Raw genomic sequence first — 22604 nt, 5'->3', positions numbered from 1 at the left:
ACCCAGCCTGGATCCAGCGATCGGCGCAGCCTCCTGGCACAGCTCCGGTCTCTCTATGGGGAGGATCGGGTTTGCGCATGACGTCATGTTCGATCCTCCCCATAGTGAAGACCGGAGCTGTGCAGGGGGGCTGCGCCGATCGCTGGATCCAGGCTGGGTAATGTATAAACGGGGTAGCGGCTGGTGCCGGGCATTTGTACTAGCTAGCCTAGTGCTAGCTACAGTGGCGTAGCTAAGGAGCTGTGGGCCCCGATGCAAGTTTTACAATGGGGCCCCCCATGCACTCTATACATAGCAATTGAAACGGCGCACTAAAAGCTGCCAATGGCAACTACAATGTCAGAGGTGCAAGAAGGGGATGGGGAATAGTTTGTTAATGATTACCACTATTCAAAGTATATATATAAATGATTATTATGAGCACAGGACCAATAGAGAGCTAATACTGTAGTTGAGGGAGGGCCATTCGGGGCCCCTCTGGCCCAAGGGCCCCGATGCGGTCGCTACCGCTGCACCCCCTATTGCTACGCCCCTGGCTAGCTAAAGGGTTTTCAGGCATTGGATCTCATTTATTATACTGGGGGGCACAAACTGTCAAAATCTCCTGAGCAGCGTAACGCTCAGGAAGTTAATGATTACTGGTGTACTGGTTAGGGGCTCTGCCTCTGACACAGGTGACCGGGTTAAAATCTCGGCTTTTCCTGCTCAGTAAGCCAGCACCTGTTTGGCCAAATAAAATGATTCTGAATCTATAAATTCAGCTTGTAAAGGTATCATCCAATGTTGATTGCATCGATTGCTTAATTTTCCAGTTCGATTTCTGTGCTTTAATGGTTTCAAGTCTAGGCAGTTTTAGAACTGCTGTTGGTGTTGGATGGATTAGTACAGTTCTGCATTTAGCGTTAACCGTCTGGGGGAAGAAACTGCTCCTGTGCCTGGAAGCTTTTGCTACAACTGACCGGTATCTCACTCCTGAAGGCATAAGCTGGATGATGGAGAGGCAAGCGTGAGAGAAGTCTGAGGCAATCTTGGTTGCTCTCTTTCTGAGGTCCTGTAGGGAAGGTAAGCTGCAGCCAATGATTCTTTCTGACGATCACCTTCTCCCACGCGGAACATATTCTAGTATGTGACAATAGTTCATCTCTTTCTGTGCCTCCGCTGACATTTGGAATGATTAGAAGCCTCAGTATGTGCAGGAGAACGTGCCCAGACTCCTGCTTTCCATCAAGGACAACTACATTGCAGGACCCACCATGATGAGGTCACCTCGCCTTCAGGTCCAGACCATGAAAGGAAGGTTTAGCCCTAATGGAGAGGTGTCATGAAAATGATTCAAAGCAGAACACTTTATTGGCGCCCACGCAACCCATTTCACAGACTGAAGCCATTTTTTGTAGGGGTAGGAAAGCCGATTAAGTATGTGTTTAGGATGTGGGAGGCAACCAGAGTGCCTGGAGGAAACCAACACTAACAGAATGTAGAACATACGCTTTACTTAGAAGATGGCGTATCCCAATGCACATCAATATAATTAACTTGATTTCAGGATACCTCTGCTATTCCAGCTACTCATTAACACATTTAAACCCTTTGGGCACCCTGGAAATTTTCTTATTCCACTGGAAACGACCCACAATAGACACAGGTCAGTATGGGGACATTTTACCAAAACGTGCACAAATGGGAAAGTGTAGTCTTGAATGGAAGCTACTCATAGGCTACTGCTACAAATTCTCTATGTTACTTTTCTCTGGTAACTCACAATCTTTAAGGCAGACCCAGGGCCAGTTCTAGACTTTGCTGCCTGAGGCAAACTTTTGAGGATGCGCCCATGATTTGAAATGATCGCACAGCACCAGACAATTTACTCATTTGAATACTTATTTAATGTTCTCACATGACATGCTGCAGCTCAACACAATAGAACACTGCTTGGCTGTGAGGCTGCGACAAACATACTGCTCACCCTCAGCCACTCCATTCTTCCTCGCTCACTGTCAGACTCCTCACACAGCACAACAAGCTGCTTTTCCCCAATGATGACCCCTTCACCTCGCTCTCCTATCGCTTCTCCTCTTACTCTGACTGCATGCTGTTAGTGTAAACACAGTACAAGCATGCTGCCCCTGTAATTTCTCCTGCCTGATGCATATGTTTCACCTTGCTTCATGAGAGAACTGGCCCTGTGTGGACCTGAACTCAGAAATTCCTCTCTGCTCTAGGAGAGAAGCAACAGCATCATAACCTTTAAAGAAAAACATTTCTTTGTTACAGCTGATACAAATCCTGCAATAAATCTTTAGTGTGTCTACTTCCTGCTTTCATGGAGCAGACAAAGGGTTAACATCCTGTATTTACAAACTAGCTGTTCTGCCGTGGACTACTGAGACTCCTGAACTGACACCACTGAGAGATGAAATTACACTTCTTATTAGTCACAAAATGAAGGGGCATTAGACAAGCTAAATTCTCTAAATACCTATAGGGTGGATGTATCTCTGTTTTCCTTCTGTCCTGTGTAAGAGTTCAGGTCCACTTTAACACTGTACTATGCTCTCACTTTGTGCCCTTTTTTAATTATTGATCATTTATATAGCTCTGGCATTTTCCCGAGCACTTTGCAGAGTACATCGTATGTCCTGCCACTGTAACATCAGTTCAGTTGTTGCTGGAATATAACTGTGATATGCTCTGCAGAGTGCCTGGAACAAACTTCCACTAATGCAGATGATGCAGTATTATATTGTGTACACTAGAGGGCATCCCAGGCCTTTGCCTGGATGGCCTGTGCCCAGAAATGGCCCTTCACAGCAGACCCTTCTCTTTAATGCACCACTAAGCACAACATTGAACTCGGCAAACTCTACCAGCTACTTGGAGAATAACTGAATATGAACACTGTAAAGAAGCAAAGCGCTGCATAGAATACTTCTGTCAAGGGCTAAATGTGCCTCTCATTGTAAAACAGTTTGCTTCCTCTTCTCTCTGGATTCACCTCCTAGGTGGATCAATTAGACTTGACCATGTGACATCCAAGGTAGGAAGAACAAAGATGTCAGATGACATTTTTCAGAATCCCAGCATTACAGTAGAAACCACTGGTGTACATGAATAAGTAAGTCTTGTAGTTCACACAAACTAGGTGGTGAAAAAGAGACCTCAGTCCGCTAACAGGAAGCTACTAAGGTGCTAAAAAAGCAAGCAGCATCTCCTTCCACTGACATCACCTGCCAGCAGTAAAAATCTCGCCATGTGATAAATGTCAGAATGTAAATCAAGCAGAGGACAGATTTTTTTTTTGTACTTGAAAAGTTTGGTTTAAGGCTTTGTTCACATCTAAAATCGAAATCTCTGACGGCCGTGATTTTTGATTTTGTGGGCGATTTTTTCCCCCCTTCAGGGAGGGCGCTGCGCTTTTCTAAGCGCTTTTGCATTGCGATTTGGCTTTTTTCACTTCCTGACGCTAGTCAGGCAGTGAGCTCTTTGATCCGGAAATGAATAAATACAATGTATTTATTTATCTAAGCGCTGGGGAAATCGCTATACAAAGCACTTTTTCAAGCACTTTGCGATTTCCCTATACCTTCTATTGAGCAAAAACGCTCAGAAAATGGTACAGGCAGCTCTTTGCTGAGTGGATCGGAAATGAACCGCTCAGATGTGAACACTCTCATAGGGAATCATGGCACAAGCTTTTTAGGGAGTTTCCAAAATTGCCTGCGCTTAAAAAAAGGGAAAAAAAGGCCCTAGTTGTGAACAAGCCCTAAGAGGTGAAACAAGTCATACAAACTAATCAGATGCCTTCAGAATTGTTCTCATTTAGTTTAGGGTTTACTTCGGCTTTAGGGAATTTAGGACAGTCCCGCAACTGCCAGGACACTAACCTTCAATAACCCTTGTTAATGCCGACCTGAACTCAGAACTTCCTTTCTGCTCTAAAAGATACACAACAGCATACCCTTTAAAGAAAAACATTCCTTTGTTACAGCTTACAGAACTCCTGCATTCAATCTACAGTGTATTTACTTCCTGCATCCATGGAAGCACACATATTGTTAACATCCTGTGCTTTTAAATTAGCCTTTCTGCCAGGGCAGTCAGCTGATACAGCTAAAGGAACAAATTACAACTTGTGATAAGACACAGATGAAGGGGGGATTAGACAGGCTAAACTCTCTAAATACATGCAGGATGCATTTCTCTGTGTGTTTTATGTTGTATGTTTTCCTTCTGTCCTGTGCAAGAGTTCAGGTCCACTTTATGTTGTGTCATGACCCGTGCAAATGTTTTCCTCCAAAGTACCCAAATGGGGCACTTTTTTCTGACAGGTTCTCTTTTATATAGGTATGCATGGTCATTTTTTCTAAACAGCTTCCAGGCATTTACTATTGCTTTTAATTAACTAAAATACTAATGTGGGATTGCTGTAAATAGAATTTTTGACAACTCTAAATGTTACAGTAACTAGCTACATCAAGCCCAATGCTCAAGTACCGCCTGGGCCCATCAGAAGTGCCCCCTGGGGTATGCGTACCACTGGTTGAGATCCTGGGTGCTAGAGGTTGTATACACAACTGCCGCTATGGGGACAAGCTATTCGATACATTTAGGTGACATTTTATAAGTTTGCTAAACTTGCACCACATTCCAAACTCTGAAAGAATTGCCACTACATTGTAACCAAGGGCCATCGCCTTCACCTACTCCCACACCGAGTAGCCACCGGCCGGTCACACGGTAGTGGATGCATCTGTCGCCAAATGTGAGCACGCCATGCGCTCCCGCCGCCCCTGCTCTCCGCAGGGAGCTGTTTATCCTAGCAGTCACAATTTATCAACATACAGGTCCATGGTGCTGCTGTAGAACCACACTGCGCTGCCAATTCATCATATAATAAGCACAGAACATTGGAAGGCCAGCTGTCAGGGCCGGCAGCCAATGCTGGTGTGCCAGTCCGCTTAGCATACAAGCCGCTGCTGCCTGCTATTGTCACTTCTGTGTATCATATCAGATAGTGGCGTGTGGCTATTGTATCTGAGTGGCATCTGAAGGCACATATATCAACTAGAGTGTGAGCTCCTCGGGTTCAGGCGAGGATTCCCTACCTGTCTTATTCTCATCTCTAGAGTGTCAGCTCTTTAGTTTAGAACAGGGGTGTCAAACTCAAATACAAAGTGGGCCAAAATTGTACACTGGGACAAAGTCGCGGGCCAACCTCAATGTATATTGGCCACCTCCCTCCCTTATAAAGTTCCCAGGTGTCTAACGACCCCTCCCCTATACAGCTCCCTGGTGTCTAGTGGGCCCCTTCCCTCCCCTATACAGTTCCCTGGTGTCTAGTGGCCCCTCATCACCAGGTCTTTGTGGCCCTAAGCGGAACATAACTTGTGCCATGCCCACCCCAAGAGAGGACTGTGGCAAAATGGGCGTGGCTGTGCCTTTATGTGAGCAGAGCCAACTGCATGATGTAATTGTGCTGTCATGTATGATGCTATCGCCCCAGCCCAGTGTAGGTGGACCGATATCCTCCCCCTGCCCCCCTCCCAACCTGGTATAGGCAGTCATATGCCCCCCCCCCCCCCAGGCCAGTATAGGTATAGGTCATAAGTCCTCCCCCCCCCCCCCCCCCCAGTGTAAGAAGACAGATGCCTCCCCCAGGCCAGTATAGGTATAGGTCATAAATCCTCCCCAACCTCCCCCCCTCCCCCCCCCCCAGTGTAAGAATTCAGATGCCTCCACCCGGCCAGTACAGGTATTCATATGTCCTCCCCCCTACACCCCCCTCCCCAATGTAGGAAGTCTTTGGGGTCTAAAGAGCGGCTGTTACACATTAGCCTTCATAGACTTAACGGTAAGACAATAAAAGCAAAAGAATCCGATTTGTCTTTTTTCACTACCTATTGTGTTCCATTATGTCAGTAAAAGCCGAGGAAATTTCCACTATGTGAAACTGAGAGGCTGGTTATATTTTGAGCTGAGAGATGTCGGCGTATTACACACTGGCCCCCCGAGGCATCCAGCGAAACCTGAACACTTCTTTCCAGCTGAACAGGATGGCATCTGCATAAGTGTATAAAGACTGCCTGAACCAAATTAGGTCATGAATAGTACATGTTATCATTGCGCTGCCCTCCTATGTAAGTCGATATAAACAGATCCATAGGTTACCCACAGTGACAACTTCATAGCTACATTTCCAGTAGTAGTTCCAGAGACTGAATGAGATGTAATGTCTAAAGGTGCCCAATGCCCATTAATGGTACAATGTTTTCCTCGGACGCGATCATTCCATCAGATTTGCAGGATCGTAATTCATTAGAAGGCAATTATCGATTGATCCCATAAACACGGCGATTAGGGCACGTTCTCTCTTCAGGTACGATCGTAAAATACAACATTTCGATCGACAAAATTATTTATTCCAATCGGCCATAGAATCATTCCCCATTGATTTTCTCCACATACTGCATTATTTTCTGTGCAATTAAATCATAAAAATCTCATTGAATTATTGCATCTGAGGAAAATATTATACTATTAATGGGCACCTCAATACTAACCTCCCCTCCAACTGCCTAACACTAACCTTTCTCCTAATGCCTAACACTAACCTCCCTCCTAATGCCTAACACTAACCTTCCTCCTAATGCCTAACACTAACCTTCCTCCTAATGCCTAACACTAACCCCCTCCTAATGCCTAACACTAACCCCCTCCTAATGCCTAACACTAACGCCCCTCCTAATGCCTAACACTAACTTTCCTCCTAATGCCTAATACTAACCTCCCTCCTAATGCCTAACACTAACCCCCTCCTAATGCCTAACACTAACCTTCCTCCTAATGCCTAACACTAACCTCCCTCCTAATGCCTAACACTAACCTCCCTCCTAATGCCTAACACTAACCTCCCTCCTAATGCCTAACACTAACCCCCCTCCTAATGCCTAACACTAACTTTCCTCCTAATGCCTAATACTAACCTCCCTCCTAATGCCTAACACTAACCCCCTCCTAATGCCTAACACTAACCCCCCTCCTAACGCCTAACACTAACCCCCTCCTAATGCCTAACACTAACCCCCCTCCTAATGCCTAACACTATCGCCCCTCCTAATGCCTAACACTAACCCCCCTCCTAATGCCTAACACTAACCCCCCTCCTAATGCCTAACACTAACCTCCCTCCTAATGCCTAACACTAACGCCCCTCCTAATGCCTACACTAACCTCCCTCCTAATGTCTAACACTAACCTCCCCTCCTAATGCCTAACACTAACCTCTCCTCCTAATGCCTAATACTAACACCCCTCCTAATGCCTAACACTAACGCCCCTCCTAATGCCTAACACTAACCTCCCTCCTAATGCCTAACACTAACGCCTCTCCTAATGCCTAACACTAATCTCCTTTCCTAATGCCTAACACTAACGCCCCTCCTAATGCCTAACACTGACCTCCCTCCTAATGCCTAACACTGACCTTTCTCCTAATGCCTAACACTAACCATCCCTACTAATGCCTAACACTGACTCCCCCCTCCTAATGCCTAACACTAACCCCCTCCTAATGCCTAACACTACCCTCCCTCCTAACGCCTAACACTAACCTCCCCTCCTAATGCCTAACACTAACCCACTTCTAATGCCTAACACTAACCTCCCTCCTAATGCCTAACACTAACGCCACTCCTAAAGCCTAACACTAACGCCCCTCCTAATGCCTAACACTAACCTTCCTCCTAATGCCTAACACTGACCCCCCCTCCTAATGCCTAACACTAACCCCCCTCCTAATGCCTAACACTACCCTCCCTCCTAACGCCTAACACTAACCTCCCCTCCTAATGCCTAACAATAACCCCCTCCTAATGCCTAACACTAACCTCCCTCCTAATGCCTAACACTAACGCCACTCCTAATGCCTAACACTAACGCCCCTCCTAATGCCTAACACTATTCTTCCTCCTAATGCCTAACACTGACCCCCCCCCCCCCCCCTCCTAATGCCTAACACTAACCTCCCTCCTAATGCCTAACACTAACCTCCCTCCTAATGCCTAACACTGACCCCCCCTCCTAATGCCTAACACTAACCTCCCTCCTAATGCCTAACACTAATGCCCCTCCTAATGCCTAACACTAACTCCCCTCCTAATGCCTAACACTAACCTCCCTTCTAATGCCTAACACTAATGCCCCCCCTAATGCCTAACACTAACCTTCCTCCTAATGCCTAACACTAACCTCCCTCCTAATGTCTAACACTAACCTCCCCTCCTAATGCCTAACACTAACGTCCCCTCCTAATGCCTAACACTAACCTCCCTCCCAATGCCTAACACTAACCTCCCCTCCTCATGTGTAACACTAACCTCCCTCCTAATGCCTAACACTAACCTCCCCTCCTAATGCCTAACACTAACCCCCTCCTAATGCCTAACATTAACCTCCCTCCTAATGCCTAACACTAACGCCACTCCTAATGCCTAACACTAACGCCCCTCTTAATGCCTAACACTAACCCTCCTCCAAATGCCTAACACTACCCTCCCTCCTACTCTCCCTCCTACTTCCTTACATTAACCCCCCTCTTAATGCCTAACACTAATCCTACTCCTAATGCCTAATACTAGTAACCTCCCTCCTACTTCCTAACATTAACCTCTGCTCCTAATGCCTAATACTAACCCCCCTCCTAATGCCTAACACTAACCCTCCCTCCTAATGCCTAACACTGACCTCCCCTCCTAATGCCTAACACTACCCTCCCTGCTAATGCCTAACACTAACCCCCCTCCTAATGCCTAACACTAACCCCCCTCCTAATGCCTAACACTAACCCTCCCTCCTAATGCCTAACACTGACCTCCCCTCCTAATGCATAACACTAACCCTCCTCCTAATGCACAACACTAACTCTCTCCTAGTGCCTAACACTACCCTCCCTCCTAATGCATAACACTAACCCTCCTCCTAATGCCCAACACTAACCCCCTCCTAGTGCCTAACACTACTAACCTCCCTCCTTCTGCCTAACACTAACCTCCCCTCCTAATGCCTAACATTAACTCTCCTCCTAATGCCTAACAATAACCCCTCTCCTAATGGATAACACTACCCCCCCCCCCCCCCCCATCCTAATGCCCAACACTAACCTCCATCCTAATATCTAACACTACCCTCCCTCCTATTGCCTAACACTAACCCCCCTCCTAATGCCTAACACTAACCCCTCTCCTATTGCCTAACACTAACCCCCCTCCTAATGCCCAACACTAACCTAATGCTTAACACTACCCTCCCTCCTAATGCCTAACACTACTCTACCTCCTAATGCCTAACACTACCCTCCCTCCTATTGCCTAACACTAACCCCCTCCTCATGCCTAACACTAACCCCCTCCTCATGCCTAACACTACCCTTCCACCTATTGTCTAACACTAACTCTCTCTCCTACTTTCTTACATTAACCCCCCCCCCTCTTAATGCCTAACACTAACCCTCCTCCAAATGCCTAACACTACCCTCCCTCCTACTCTCCCTCCTACTTCCTTACATTAACCCCCCTCTTAATGCCTAACACTAATCCTACTCCTAATGCCTAATACTAGTAACCTCCCTCCTACTTCCTAACATTAACCTCTGCTCCTAATGCCTAATACTAACCCTTCTTCCTAATGGCTTACACTAACTACCTCCTAAAGTAACTATACTATCTGTAGTACTGGCTGTTCAACTAGTGATAATCGATCAGCTAGTAACAAGCAAAAGCGCAGTAGCTGATTGGCTAGTTATTAGGTTGCCTAACTATTGCCTGATTGGTATAGCTTGACTACTGCCTGATGAAGTATAGCTTGTATTGGGCACCCAACTCAAAGATGCTTGTTCAGGGTCTATGGCTAAAAGTATTAGAGGCAGAGGATCAGCAGGGCTGCTAGGCAACTGGTATTGCTTAAAAGGAAATAAATATGGCAGCCTCCATATATCTTGTTACAGTTGTCCTTTAAGGCAACTTTCATACCTATTCCTGCAACCTTTGTCCGCGTTTTTCTGCAGGGTTTTTTTCTATTTGCGATTCTTCATTTTGTGATTTTTCAGTATCAAATCTTTTGTTTGTTGGCATTTTCTATGCGAATTTTCAGAATGTCAATTTTTCATGCATACACATGACGTTAATTTGCATGAAAATGTAGATAATCAACTTCAAATTTGTATCACCAATACAAAAGTTTGCAATTCCCACTGGCTAGCTTTGATAGGTGAATCGCACGTCCGTTGCGATAAAGCATATAAGCCGTGCAACTTTTTTCTGTAGAACATTCGCACCTGAAAAGAAATTACACAATAACCCAAGTCAAATGCGATGCTTCTGAATTTCAGTAGATGTGCAGCGAATGCTGATTCGCAGAACCACAAATCGCACACAAATTCTGTTATGTATAAATGGGGCCTTAAAGTGAACATCCGGACTAAAAATCGACTCAGCAGCACTGAAAAGGCCTGGTGTTTCTTGAACAGTATCACAGCATCAGAACTTTGTTTCTCTTATCCAAGCCTCATTTTTAGCTGCACAGAAGAAAACTGCCCGGGCTTTTTTCCCCAAATGCTGTGCAAAGCATGATGGGATTTCTGAAGTTGTTGCTCTCGTTCTGCTGTTTTGGTGCAAATTTTTTTTTTTACATTTTTAATTTGACATTTGAAGCCTGGTGTGTGCAGCTGGGAGGGGTTATCAGGACACAGGACAGTTGGAACTGTGTCTCCTGCTCCTTGTCACCTCCTTTCAACCAAAAAGATGGCTGCCCCATGACAAAGATGGCAGCCCCCATGAATCACAAACATTTGCCTGTTCTTTTAAAACAGGGTGGGTAAAAAATGATATTACCTATCTATTCTAATTAACATAACTAATGTAACTTAATGACAGTATGTTTGTTTAGGCTGAAGTCCCCCTTTAAAGGGGTTCTCCAGGGGGGGTTGAAAATAAAATCTTACACTTACCTGGGGCTTCTATCAGCCTCCTGTAGCTGTTATGTCCCGCGCTGTCCTCCTCCGATCCGCCGTTCCCCACCGCCGGCACCGGGCAATTATTCGATGGATAATGTGCTCTCCCGCTCGCGTCATCGGAAGCTTACTGCTCAGGGGCAGTATGAAGTTTTCTTGTACTGCGCCTGCGCTGTAAGCTTCCGACAGCGTGCGGGAGCGAGCACACGCAGCCACGCAGCCGCAGTTGGATGGGATGCCGCACTAGACCTGGGCCAGCGGCGGGGAACGGGTGATCGGAGGAGGATGGCGCGGGACATTACAGCTACAGGGGGCTGATAGAAGCCCCAGGTAAGTGTCAGATTTTATTTTCAAACTCCCCTGGAGAACCCCTTTAAAGTGCACCTGTAGGGAAAAAAAGTGCCCAAATCAATACTCAGTTCTATAGAAGGAAGCCTCTCGTTAATCCAGATTCTTCCCCGTCCTCTTCCACTGACCCTTTCCAGTGCTGTGTCCTCCAGAAAATGGCTTGCGCATGCGCAGTACCACAGACCCGATCAGGCTCAGTTTTTTCCGCTGCAGTGGGTCTGCCCTACTGTGCAGGCGTAGTGCAGCCGCTCTCATATGAGAGTGCTTCAGGAGATTACAGTCAGCGGCGTAGCAATAGGGGGTGCATAGGTGGCAACCGCATTGGGGCCCTTGGGCCAGAGAGTCCCTCCCTCAACCGCAGTATTAGCTCTTTATTGGTCCCGTGCTGGTAATAATCCCTTCTAGATTGTAAGCCTTTTGGCAGGGTCCTCCTCCTTTTGTGTCCTACCTGATCATGCACCATGAAGGTGCATAATGGATACTGTGCACCCATGCTATGGATCTGAGTGAACCTAACTTGCCTAATCTCCATGCTCCATCCAGTGACTAAGCATTACCTTGTACTCATACTGTGCTGTGTGATCTGGTTTTCTTGTATTCCTGTATTGTCATATTGCTGTATGTCACCCCTAAATATTGTCTGTAAGTTGGAGGAAACCCACGCCAACACACAGAGCATAAAAACTCCTTGTAGATAGTGCCCTGGCTGGGATGCAAGCTGGGGACCCAGCGCTGAAAGGCGAGAGTGCTAACCATGAAAGGCGAGAGTGCTAACCATGAAAGGCGAGAGTGCTAACCATGGAAGGCGAGAGTGCTAACCATGATAGGCGAGAGTGCTAACCATGATAGGCGAGAGTGCTAACCATGAAAGGCGAGAGTGCTAACCATGAAAGGCGAGAGTGCTAACCATGAAAGGCGAGAGTGCTAACCATGAAAGGCGAGAGTGCTAACCATGAAAGGCGAGCGTGCTAACCATGAAAGGCGAGAGTGCTAACCATGAAAGGCGAGCGTGCTAACCATGAAAGGCGAGAGTGCTAACCATGAAAGGCGAGAGTGCTAACCATGAAAGGCGAGCGTGCTAACCATGAAAGGCGAGAGTGCTAACCATGGAAGGCGAGAGTGCTAACCATGAAAGGCGAGAGTGCTAACCATGAAAGGCGAGAGTGCTAACCATGAAAGGCGAGAGTGCTAACCATGAAAGGCGAGCGTGCTAACCATGATAGGCGAGAGTGCTATGAAAGGCGAGAGTGCTAACCATGAAAGGCGAGAGTGCTAACCATGAAAGGCGAGAGTGCTAACCATGAAAGGCGAGCGTGCTAACCATGAAAGGCGAGAGTGCTAACCATGAAAGGCGAGAGTGCTAACCATGAAAGGCGAGAGTGCTAACCATGATAGGCGAGAGTGCTAACCATGGAAGGCGAGAGTGCTAACCATGAAAGGCGAGAGTGCTAACCATGAAAGGCGAGAGTGCTAACCATGAAAGGCGAGAGTGCTAACCATGAAAGGCGAGAGTGCTAACCATGGAAGGCGAGAGTGCTAACCATGAAAGGCGAGAGTGCTAACCATGATAGGCGAGAGTGCTAACCATGGAAGGCGAGAGTGCTAACCATGAAAGGCGAGAGTGCTAACCATGAAAGGCGAGAGTGCTAACCATGAAAGGCGAGAGTGCTAACCATGGAAGGCGAGAGTGCTAACCATGAAAGGCGAGAGTGCTAACCATGAAAGGCGAGCGTGCTAACCATGAAAGGCGAGAGTGCTAACCATGATAGGCGAGAGTGCTAACCATGAAAGGCGAGAGTGCTAATACTAACTACATCACCATGCCTCCCCAAGTATTAAACATTTTGCTTTTAAAAACTTACTGGTTTACTTTATTATTTTTAAAACAGGTATTCTTACTTATTTTTAAAGCAGATTACAAACAATAAAGGGTGTTTAAAATGTGTTTAAACTGTAACTGATTTACCACAGGGGCAATTTTTTTTTTAGTGCGTCAAAGGGTTATTTAAATACTAAAAAGTCTCAGATCCTTTCAGCCTGATGTCAACTCTTCAGGACAGATGCGGTCACACAATTATCCAATCAGAGTGTCAGCTCCTGAGACCAGCTGCATGACTGCAGACTATGTGCTTATTCCATGCGCTTAGGGCATAGTTATAGCTTACACGGCTCACTGGCTAGCTCTGTATTTTATTGCCGCTTTAAGCCATGAGGATTACAGGCACAGAAATAGACAAATAGTCACACTGGGGTAATAAAGTAACAGAACACTGAGAGTGCTCCATTTGTTATTATACATTTAAATAGCACTGACATCTACTGCAGCGCATTAAGGAGTTCAGATTCATGGCACTGACTGTCTCCAGAGGAGCTCACAATCTAATCCCTACCACAGTCATACCATAGTCATACCATAGTCATAGTCTAATGTACTACCATATTATTATATATTTATATAGCACTGACATCTTCTGCAGCACGTTACAGAGTACATAGTCATGTCACTTACTGTCCTCAGAGGAGCTCACACTCTAATCCCTATCATAGTCATAGTCTAATGTACTACCATATTATTATATATTTATATAGCACTGACATCTTCTGCAGCACGTTACAGAGTACATAGTCATGTCACTTACTGTCCTCAGAGGAGCTCACACTCTAATCCCTATCATAGTCATAGTCTAATGTACTACTATATTATTATATATGTATATAGCATGGACATCTTCTGCAGCACGTTACAGAGTACATAGTCATGTCACTGACTTTCCTCAGAGGAGGTCACACTGTAATCCCTATCATAGTCATAGTCTAATGTACTACTATATTATTATATATTTATATAGCACGGACATCTTCTGCAGCACGTTACAGAGTACATAGTCATGTCACTGACTTTCCTCAAAGGAGCTCACACTCTAATCCCTATCATAGTCATAGTCTAATGTACTACTATATTATTATATATTTATATAGCACGGACATCTTCTGCAGCATGTTACAGAGTACATAGTCATGTCACTGACTTTCCTCAGAGGAGCTCACACTCTAATCCCTATCATAGTCATAGTCTAATGTACTACTATATTATTATATATTTATATAGCACTGACATCTTCTGTAGGATGTAACAGAGTAGAGTACATAGTCATGTCACTGACTGTCCCTTTAGAGGAGATGTCCTAATCAGAGGCGGGACAAGGTCCTCCAGCACCCAAGGCTGAGACACCAAAGTGCGCCCCTCCATCCCTCCTACCCCAGCCGTCACACACTGATTGCTATTAGACTAAGAGGTGCCACAGGGCCCACAACCTCCCCAACACCTTAATATCTAGTTATTTGGCTTGCAGTCACTGCCATGTATCCCCTTTTCTTATTTCTTTCTGCTTCAAACACAATTAGGTAGACAGCTGAATGAATTATGCGCCCCCTCCTACACTGCGCCCTGAGGCTGGAGCCTCTCCAGCCTATGCCTCGGCCCGGCCCTGGTCCTAATATATTATTATATTGTACTGTGGGCAGCGCAGTCAGGTAATGGATAGCGCTCTCGCCTTGCAGTGCTTGAATCCCAGCCAGGGCACTACCTGCACGGAGTTTGTATGTTCTCCCTGTGTCTGTGGGGGTTTCCTCTGGGCACTCCGGTTTCCTCCCACATCCCCAAAACATACAGATAAGTTAATTGGCTTCTCCCTAAATTGGCCCTAGACTACAGAATGGACATATGTCTATATATACTCTGTAAAGCGCTGCGGAAGATGTCGGCACTAATGCAGCATTTTACACGGTACACAGTCATGTCACTGACAATCCGCAAAATGCAAGGGCAACATGATTATCACTGAAATCGCGCTGCCCCATTTCCACCAGTGTGATTTGATTTGACTTTAAATGCAAACGTAGTGCCTACTGCATTTTGTGGAGCACAAGACAACTGCGTAGCATTAGCAGCGCTATGTGATTTATTTTTTTTTGTAATTTCCCGCTGTTATACTGATTGATAAGAATGTACGATTGCACAGAAATGACTCCAAAACACACCCAAAAAAAATTGCTTTTGTCTAAAAAGATAAAATCCCAGTTACATCGCAGTGCGATTTTCAGTGGAAAATGAGCTTTAAGTGGGGGTAAGGTAGGCGGCATGGGGTTAGACCAGGCATGGGCAAACTTGGCCCTCCAGCTGTTGAGGAACTACAAGTCCCACAATGCATTGCAGGAGTCTGACAGCCACAGTCATGACTCATAAAGGCAAATGCATTGTGGGATTTGTAGTTCCTCAACAGTTGGAGGGCCAAGTTTTCCCATGCCAGGGTTAGGCATTTAGGCAGGGAGCACAACGTGTGCGATTGCGGGATTTCCAGCGCTCTGCGATCAGTACCCAATCACGCTGGCTTATTCCGTATGCAATTTTCCACATTCATTTGAGAGTTTCCAGATTGCAACAAGATACATCGTAATTGGGTTTGTGCATAAAAAAGCAGAAAGTGGGCAGATTTTAAACTGCAGAAAAAAACATGAATGTGTAACGCGAACAATGTGCTAATACCAAGCAGACCCGTAAATTCGATGGTTAGCGCAGTGGTCTGTTTTTTTGCCGCTTGTGGCAAAATGCGTGCGAATCAAACAAGTGTGCGCCCTGCCATGGGGTCAAGCAATTAGGATGAGGCATTTAGAAAGGCATTGACGCGAAAGGGGAAGGATAGGGTTAATTATTAGGAAGGGTTTAAGACATAGGCACTGGGGATTTCATTATAAATATCAGTTACAGCTAGCTATACGATGAAGAATGAACGGCAAAAATCATGTAAATAAAAGCATCGACATAACCAAACCACTGCGCCTCCTCCAAAACCAAACTCATATATACCTATCCCCCCATACAGTCTGATCAGTATCTACACTACTGTGCAGTGTATGATGTGCAATGTACTTTCTGTAACACTTATACAAACTTTTACTGTTTGTAGGGTGCCAAACCTTTACCGACTGTCTGTAGGGTACCAAACCTTTACTGGCTGTCTGTAGGGTGCCAAACCTTTACTGACTGTCTGTAGGGTACCAAACCTTTACTGGCTGTCTGTAGGGTGCCAAACCTTTACCGACTGTCTGTAGGGTACCAAACCTTTACTGCCTGTCTGTAGGGTGCCAAACCTTTACCGACTGTCTGTAGGGTACCAAACCTTTACTGACTGTCTGTAGGGTGCCAAACCTTTACTGACTGTCTGTAGGGTACCAAACCTTTACTGCCTGTCTGTAGGGTGCCAAACCTTTACCGACTGTCTGTAGGGTACCAAACCTTTACTGACTGTCTGTAGGGTGCCAAACCTTTACCGACTGTCTGTAGGGTACCAAACCTTTACTGATTGTGTGTAGGGGGCCAAACCTTTACTGTCTGTCTATAGAGTGCCAAACCTTTACTGACTGTCTGCAGGGTGCCAAACCTTTACTGATTGTGTGTAGGGTGCCAAACCTTTACTGACTGACTGCATGGTGCCAAACATTTACTGACTGTCTGTAGGATACCAAACCTTTACTGACTGTCTTTAGGGTGCCAAACCTTTACTGGCTGTCTGTAGGGTACCAAACCTTTACTGGCTGTCTGTAGGGTGCCAAACCTTTACTGACTGTCTGTAGGGTACCAAACCTTTACTGACTGTCTGTAGGGTACCAAACCTTTACTGGCTGTCTGTAGGGTGCCAAACCTTTACTGACTGTCTGTAGGGTACCAAACCTTTACTGGCTGTCTGTAGGGTGCCAAACCTTTACTGACTGTCTGTAGGGTGCCAAACCTTTACTGACTGTCTGTAGGGTGCCAAACCTTTACTGGCTGTCTGTAGGGTACCAAACCTTTACTGGCTGTCTGCAGGGTACCAAACCTTTACTGACTGTCTGTAGGGTGCCAAACCTTAGCTCTTTAGACAGGATGCACACATATCAGTTTGTTGATAATCCTTGAAGATCATTAGACTATGCAGAGGCTAGCATCTCAGATTACAGGAATATTAATAAAACGATAGCTCTTCAGATGAGGGATATAGATCGCTTAGCAACAAAACGCCAGCTCTTCAGGCGAGGAATATATACATAACAGCATTAGTGCACTAGCCCATCACACATTAGCATATTATGAAAGATTTGCAGCTTGAATTGATCACCTATAAAGTGTCAGATGTTTGATTATAGGTCTTCTGTCAGTTCTTCAGACAAGCAAGAGTTAAAGTGTAAGCTCTTTAGCCTAAAGCCTAGCTAGGATGTGACAGGGAAAAAACTATTTGTACTTAGGAAGCCATACACTGTACAATGTTTTTCTGCACCATTAGACATTTGATTAGACAAAACGTGGATTGAAGTGGATTTAAACATTTGCATAGGGGGCAGCACGGTGGCGTAGTGGTTAGCGCTCTCGCCTTGCAGCGCTGGGTCCCCGGTTTGAGCCCCAACCAGGGCACTATCTGCACTGAGTTTGTATGTTCTCCTCGTGTCTGCGTGGGTTTCCTCCGGGCACTCCAGTTTCCTCCCACATCCAAAAACATACAGATAAGTTAATTGGCTTCCACCTAAATTGGCCCTAGACTACAATACACACACTACACGAAACATACATAGACATAGGACTATGGTAGGGACTAGATTGTGATCCCTTCTGAGGGACAGTTAAGCGACAAGACGATATACTCTGTACAGCGCTGCAGATGTAGTCAGCGCTATATAAATAATAATAGAAAGATTGATCCACAATGTTGGTCTTTAGTCAGTTGTAAAACAATTGATTGTTATACCGATTGTAATATCGATCAAAAACAAAATTTCGTGATAATTGAATAGTGTATAGGCAGAATCAAGTACATTTACAGCAATACAACTCTTGGCTACTGGCATGTCATGCCACCTGACATATGCCAAGGCATGGGAGCTTAGTGAACTCAGGTCTGCTGCAGCCACCTCTTTTTCAGTCCATAGAGAAACAGACCAGCACACTACTAAGTGTCAGCTCTTCAGTCCAGCCACAGGCATGCTCTTATCCCCAACAAACCTCACCTTGTTCTTAACCTCTGCGCTGAGCCCGTAGGCTGGGCCTCTGTTGAAGTGAGCGGACGACATAGCTGACAATTGCCTCTTCCTTCACCTCAGTCTCCGTCAGAAGATGCTCTTAAAAGTATTCCAGCAAGTTTTTAAATGTCTCCTATTCAGGGTGATGTGTGTCTGCAGGGAGCACGAGGGATTGGTCCAGCCCCCGGCCAATGGCAGGGCAGCCTCTCCTGTGATGTCAACGTGTTGGTATTAGAAGAAAAAAAGAGAGAGAGAGCAAGAAATGAAATATACATATATATATTTATATAGTGAGAGATATCAGGAGTGTGTCAGACTTTCCAACTTTGGAATTTTTAGGGATGATGGCAGAGACAGGAGGAGGAGAGGGAGGGAGGGAGGCTGAGAGGAATACAAGCCTGACACTGAGAGGGAGAGAGAGAGACTGTGACAGAGACTGAGAGGGGGAAACAAAGTGAAGAAGATGAACCACAATGGGGTTAAATCAAAGAGGAGGACCAGATGGTGTCCAGGAGACCTATCTGCATGAGGAGTAAACAGTAGAGTATAAGAGTAAATACATGTGCTAGTAACAACAGCTGATACTGGACACAGCATGATTCATTCAGACTGATAGCATACCTCCCAACTTTTTCAGATAAGAAAGAGGGACATTTAATGTAAACTTGAGATGTCAAAAGTAAAATATTTGATACTTACCCTGGGCTTCCTCCAGCCCAATAAGCACCGCGGGGTCCCTCGCCATCCTCCCACGTGCCTCCGTTCTCCTGCTAGCAGTCCCGCTAACTGGCTCAACCACACCAGTCATGCTCTTCTGCACATGTGCAGAAGGGCCAGGCATGCGCAGAAGAGCGACTGGGCCAGATTAGCCACACCTCTTCATATTAACGTTTGAAAATAATAAATATATCATTTTAGAGGATGAGAATTACGTTTAGACTCAAACACGTTTTTCTGCAGAAACATACATTTATTTACATGGATTTGTACATCAGTCCTGAAAGAGGGACTAATGAGGAAGAAAGAGGGCCAGAGGGATTGGGTTCCCAAAGAGGCCGTTTCTAGACTTTTTGCCGCCTGAGGCAAACTTGTGAGGATGCCGCCCCCTTTCCCCCCGATAGGTAGTATAATTGCCCCCAGTATAGGTAGCTTGGAGGGGGTAGCATCCAGGAAGAGGAAGCAGCGGGCACAGAGGTGGGGTAGGGGGTCAGACCCCCCTCCCTCACCTGGGGCACCCCTGTCTGCGCTCCCCCTCCAGCTAATTGCGCGGCATTTCAATCAGGCAGCGAGCGGGGAAAGCAATGACTCACCTGCTAGCGTTCCACCGCTTGCGTCAGTTCCTACAATGCCGCCCACTGTACTGCAGAAGTGGGTAAGTGGGCGACATTGCAGGAAGTGACACGAGTGGTGGAACGCAGCACTGGATCACGGAAGTAGGTGAGTAATTGATTCCCCTGTTTCCTGATAGAAATGCTGCCCAGTTAGCTGGAGTGGGAGCGCAGACAGGGGAGCCCCAGGTGAGGTGAGATCCCCTCCCCACTGCTGTGCCCGCTGCTCCCCCTTCCAGGATCCTACCCCCTCCAGCTCAGTGGCCACCCACGGCCAGGCAGGCGCCACCCCCCATTTCCGCCGCCTGAAGAACCTGCCTCACCCCGCCTCATGGGCGGCCTGGGGCTGACTGTCTCTCCAAAGAGGAACAGTTGGGAGCTATGCGATAGTGAAAGCTGATGCAGGGGGATGAGAGGGTGGATGGTGCAGGGGGATGAGAGGGTGGGCGGCATTATATAGATCAGGGGTCCCCAAACGTTTTGGGTCGAGGGCCGGGTCAACATACTAGACTGCTGGGTGGCCGGAGTGTACATAAAATGATGTAAAAGTCTTTGTGCACCAGACAGTGAAGCATACCCAGGTGACAACCTGCAGTCCAATTGGACAGCAGTGTCACCTGATGTGGAATTTGATTGGAAACCAGCAAATTACTGCTTTCTGGCTTCCATGTGGATGGGTGGTGCCAGCACTGCTATTCTATATGCGGACCACCATATTTAAAGATGTAGTTGACCGCATCTATAAGTAATATATTTTGTGTCTGGGGGCCGGTAAAAAAGCCTCAGGGGGCCACATTCGGCCCGCGGGCCTTAGTTTGAGGACCACTGATATAGAGGATGTATATAAACCAGTATGATATGCGCCTCAAGGCAGGTGGTTATCCAGGCGATTGCGCGCACCAGCACCAGAGACACACACGGCAGATCCATTCTCACACTTCATCCACTGTTCACATTGTATATATCCACCTGGACTTATAAGGAGCGCCTATGTCTGGAATTCCCTGAGCATCCATATTATATATACATCTTTATTTATTTAAGCTAAACTGAAGTGGGAGAGATCTTTGAAGCCGAGCTGATATAATAAGATGTTAAAACAATTTGTTCAGAGTTCCATCATATTACTATATACCATCTCCCGAGTGTCTTATTAGCCCTGGGAAGAGGGCTGGGCAAGGATCCTCCTGCAACACAAGCTGAAATTCAAAATTGTGCCACCAACACACCTATACACAGCGCTCAGTTATGCCACCCCCACCCCAGCAAACCTCCCCCCTATAGCAAGTGTGGCCACTATAACTTTAGTCCCCCACCCTGTAGGGCCGCTTCTAGTTACAATATTAACATTAGGCGCACCCCTGAAAGACCTTCCCCAATGACCTGAGCCCCCCACCCTTCCCTTAAAGGCAACCTAAGCTGAGAAGGAGATGGATTTTTCCTTTTAAAATAATTCCAGTTGCCTGACTCTCCTGCTGATCCTGTGTCTCTTATACTTTTAGCCACAGCCCCTCAGCAAGCATGCAGATCAGGTGCTCTGACTGAAGTCAGACTGGATTAGCTGCATGCTTGTTTCAGGGTGTGATTCAGCCACTATTGCAGTCACAAAGATCAGCAGGACTGCCAACTGGTATTGCTTAAAAGGAAACATCAATATCCCTCTCAGTTAAGGTTCCCTTTAAAGTTTACCTGAACTCTTGCAAAGAAGAGCTGGAAAACACAGAGAAATCTACCCTGTGTGTGTTTATAGAGGACAGCCCGTCTTCCTTCTCAGCAAGTAATGAGCCAGTGTAATCTGAGCTGTCAACTGTCTACTGAGTTGTGAGCTAATATGTAAACACAGAAGGTTAACCCTTTCTGTGCTCCCAGCAAACCAGGAAGTAACTGCATTGAAGCATCTCCGTAGGAGCTCTATAAGCTGTAGAAAGGAAATGTTTTTCTTTGAAGGATATTATGATGTTGCTTATCTTTTAGAGCAGAAAGGAAATTCTGAGTTCAGGTCTGCTTTAAGCGACATTAGGGGACCCTTGTTTGATGTTAAATTACTCCCCCACAGGGCCCCAAGCCAGCTGCTGGTTCCACCCTTCCAGGTGTCCCCCCCCCCCCCAACTTACCTATGGTTCCTGGGGCCCCTGCAGAGTCTTCGGCATAGTATCTCACCTGTCCTGGCGGGCGCTCCTCATTAGTTCAGAGCTCCATGTCTTCCATGTCTTCATCCGCCGCTGGCTGCACCTCCTTTGTGATATATTGTTACGTAATAACATGTGCTGGGTGGTGGAGGAGGGACTCACTTGAGAGGATGAAGAGCCACGGACTAACAGAGCAGCGCACCGCCGGGACAGGTGGGACGCTACTACTGCATTTGGCTCGGGGCCCTGGGGCAATTGTTCAGGTTGCCCTACAGCATGGCTCCCTTTGGCTCCCTTTTGGAGGGACAGTCCTCCTTTCCTCTCCCTCATTTGTAACTCTTTCCTGACTGATGTGCAGATCTATGTAATATATGTATTTTTCTACTGAAAAATGTGTTTAATTAACTCTAAACTTTATTCCCAGCCTTTAAATTGGTATATTTCTTATTTTCAATTGTTAATATCTATGAACTAGGATAGAAAGGACCAATGTGCTTTGAATTAGAAAACAACATATCTTTCCTATGAATTTTTTTTTTTTTTTTTTAAAGAGAATTTTTATTGAGTTTTCAACAATTAACAGAAAATTATATTCAACATAAATGTCAATTCAGCTTAATTGTAAGGTACATGTTTTACAGTGACGCATATCAGGGTAGCAATAGGTCATCGTAGCTACATCAGTTAAGAGAGGAGATACATTACATGAGTTATATACATAAATCGAGGGTACATTTTCTTGTA

General features: G+C 46.1%; 1 protein-coding gene across 1 annotated transcript in view; it reads right to left on the bottom strand.

Annotated features, from left to right (window-relative positions):
- Positions 1-18513, bottom strand: part of CNN1 (calponin 1) — an 87262-nt gene extending 68749 nt beyond the window's left edge. The window contains exon 1 of the mRNA XM_068274282.1: positions 18392-18513. Within this exon, the coding sequence (XP_068130383.1) occupies positions 18392-18454 (63 nt within the window). The 5' untranslated portion in view covers positions 18455-18513. The remainder of the gene's footprint in view (positions 1-18391) is intronic.
- Between the last annotated feature and the right edge of the window lie 4091 nt (positions 18514-22604).

Source organism: Hyperolius riggenbachi, chromosome 3 (genome assembly GCF_040937935.1).
Source record: "Hyperolius riggenbachi isolate aHypRig1 chromosome 3, aHypRig1.pri, whole genome shotgun sequence".
Classification (NCBI taxonomy): domain Eukaryota; kingdom Metazoa; phylum Chordata; class Amphibia; order Anura; family Hyperoliidae; genus Hyperolius; species Hyperolius riggenbachi.
The sequence above is the reverse complement of the archived record's forward strand: the minus strand, read 5'-3'. Positions and strand labels throughout refer to the sequence as shown.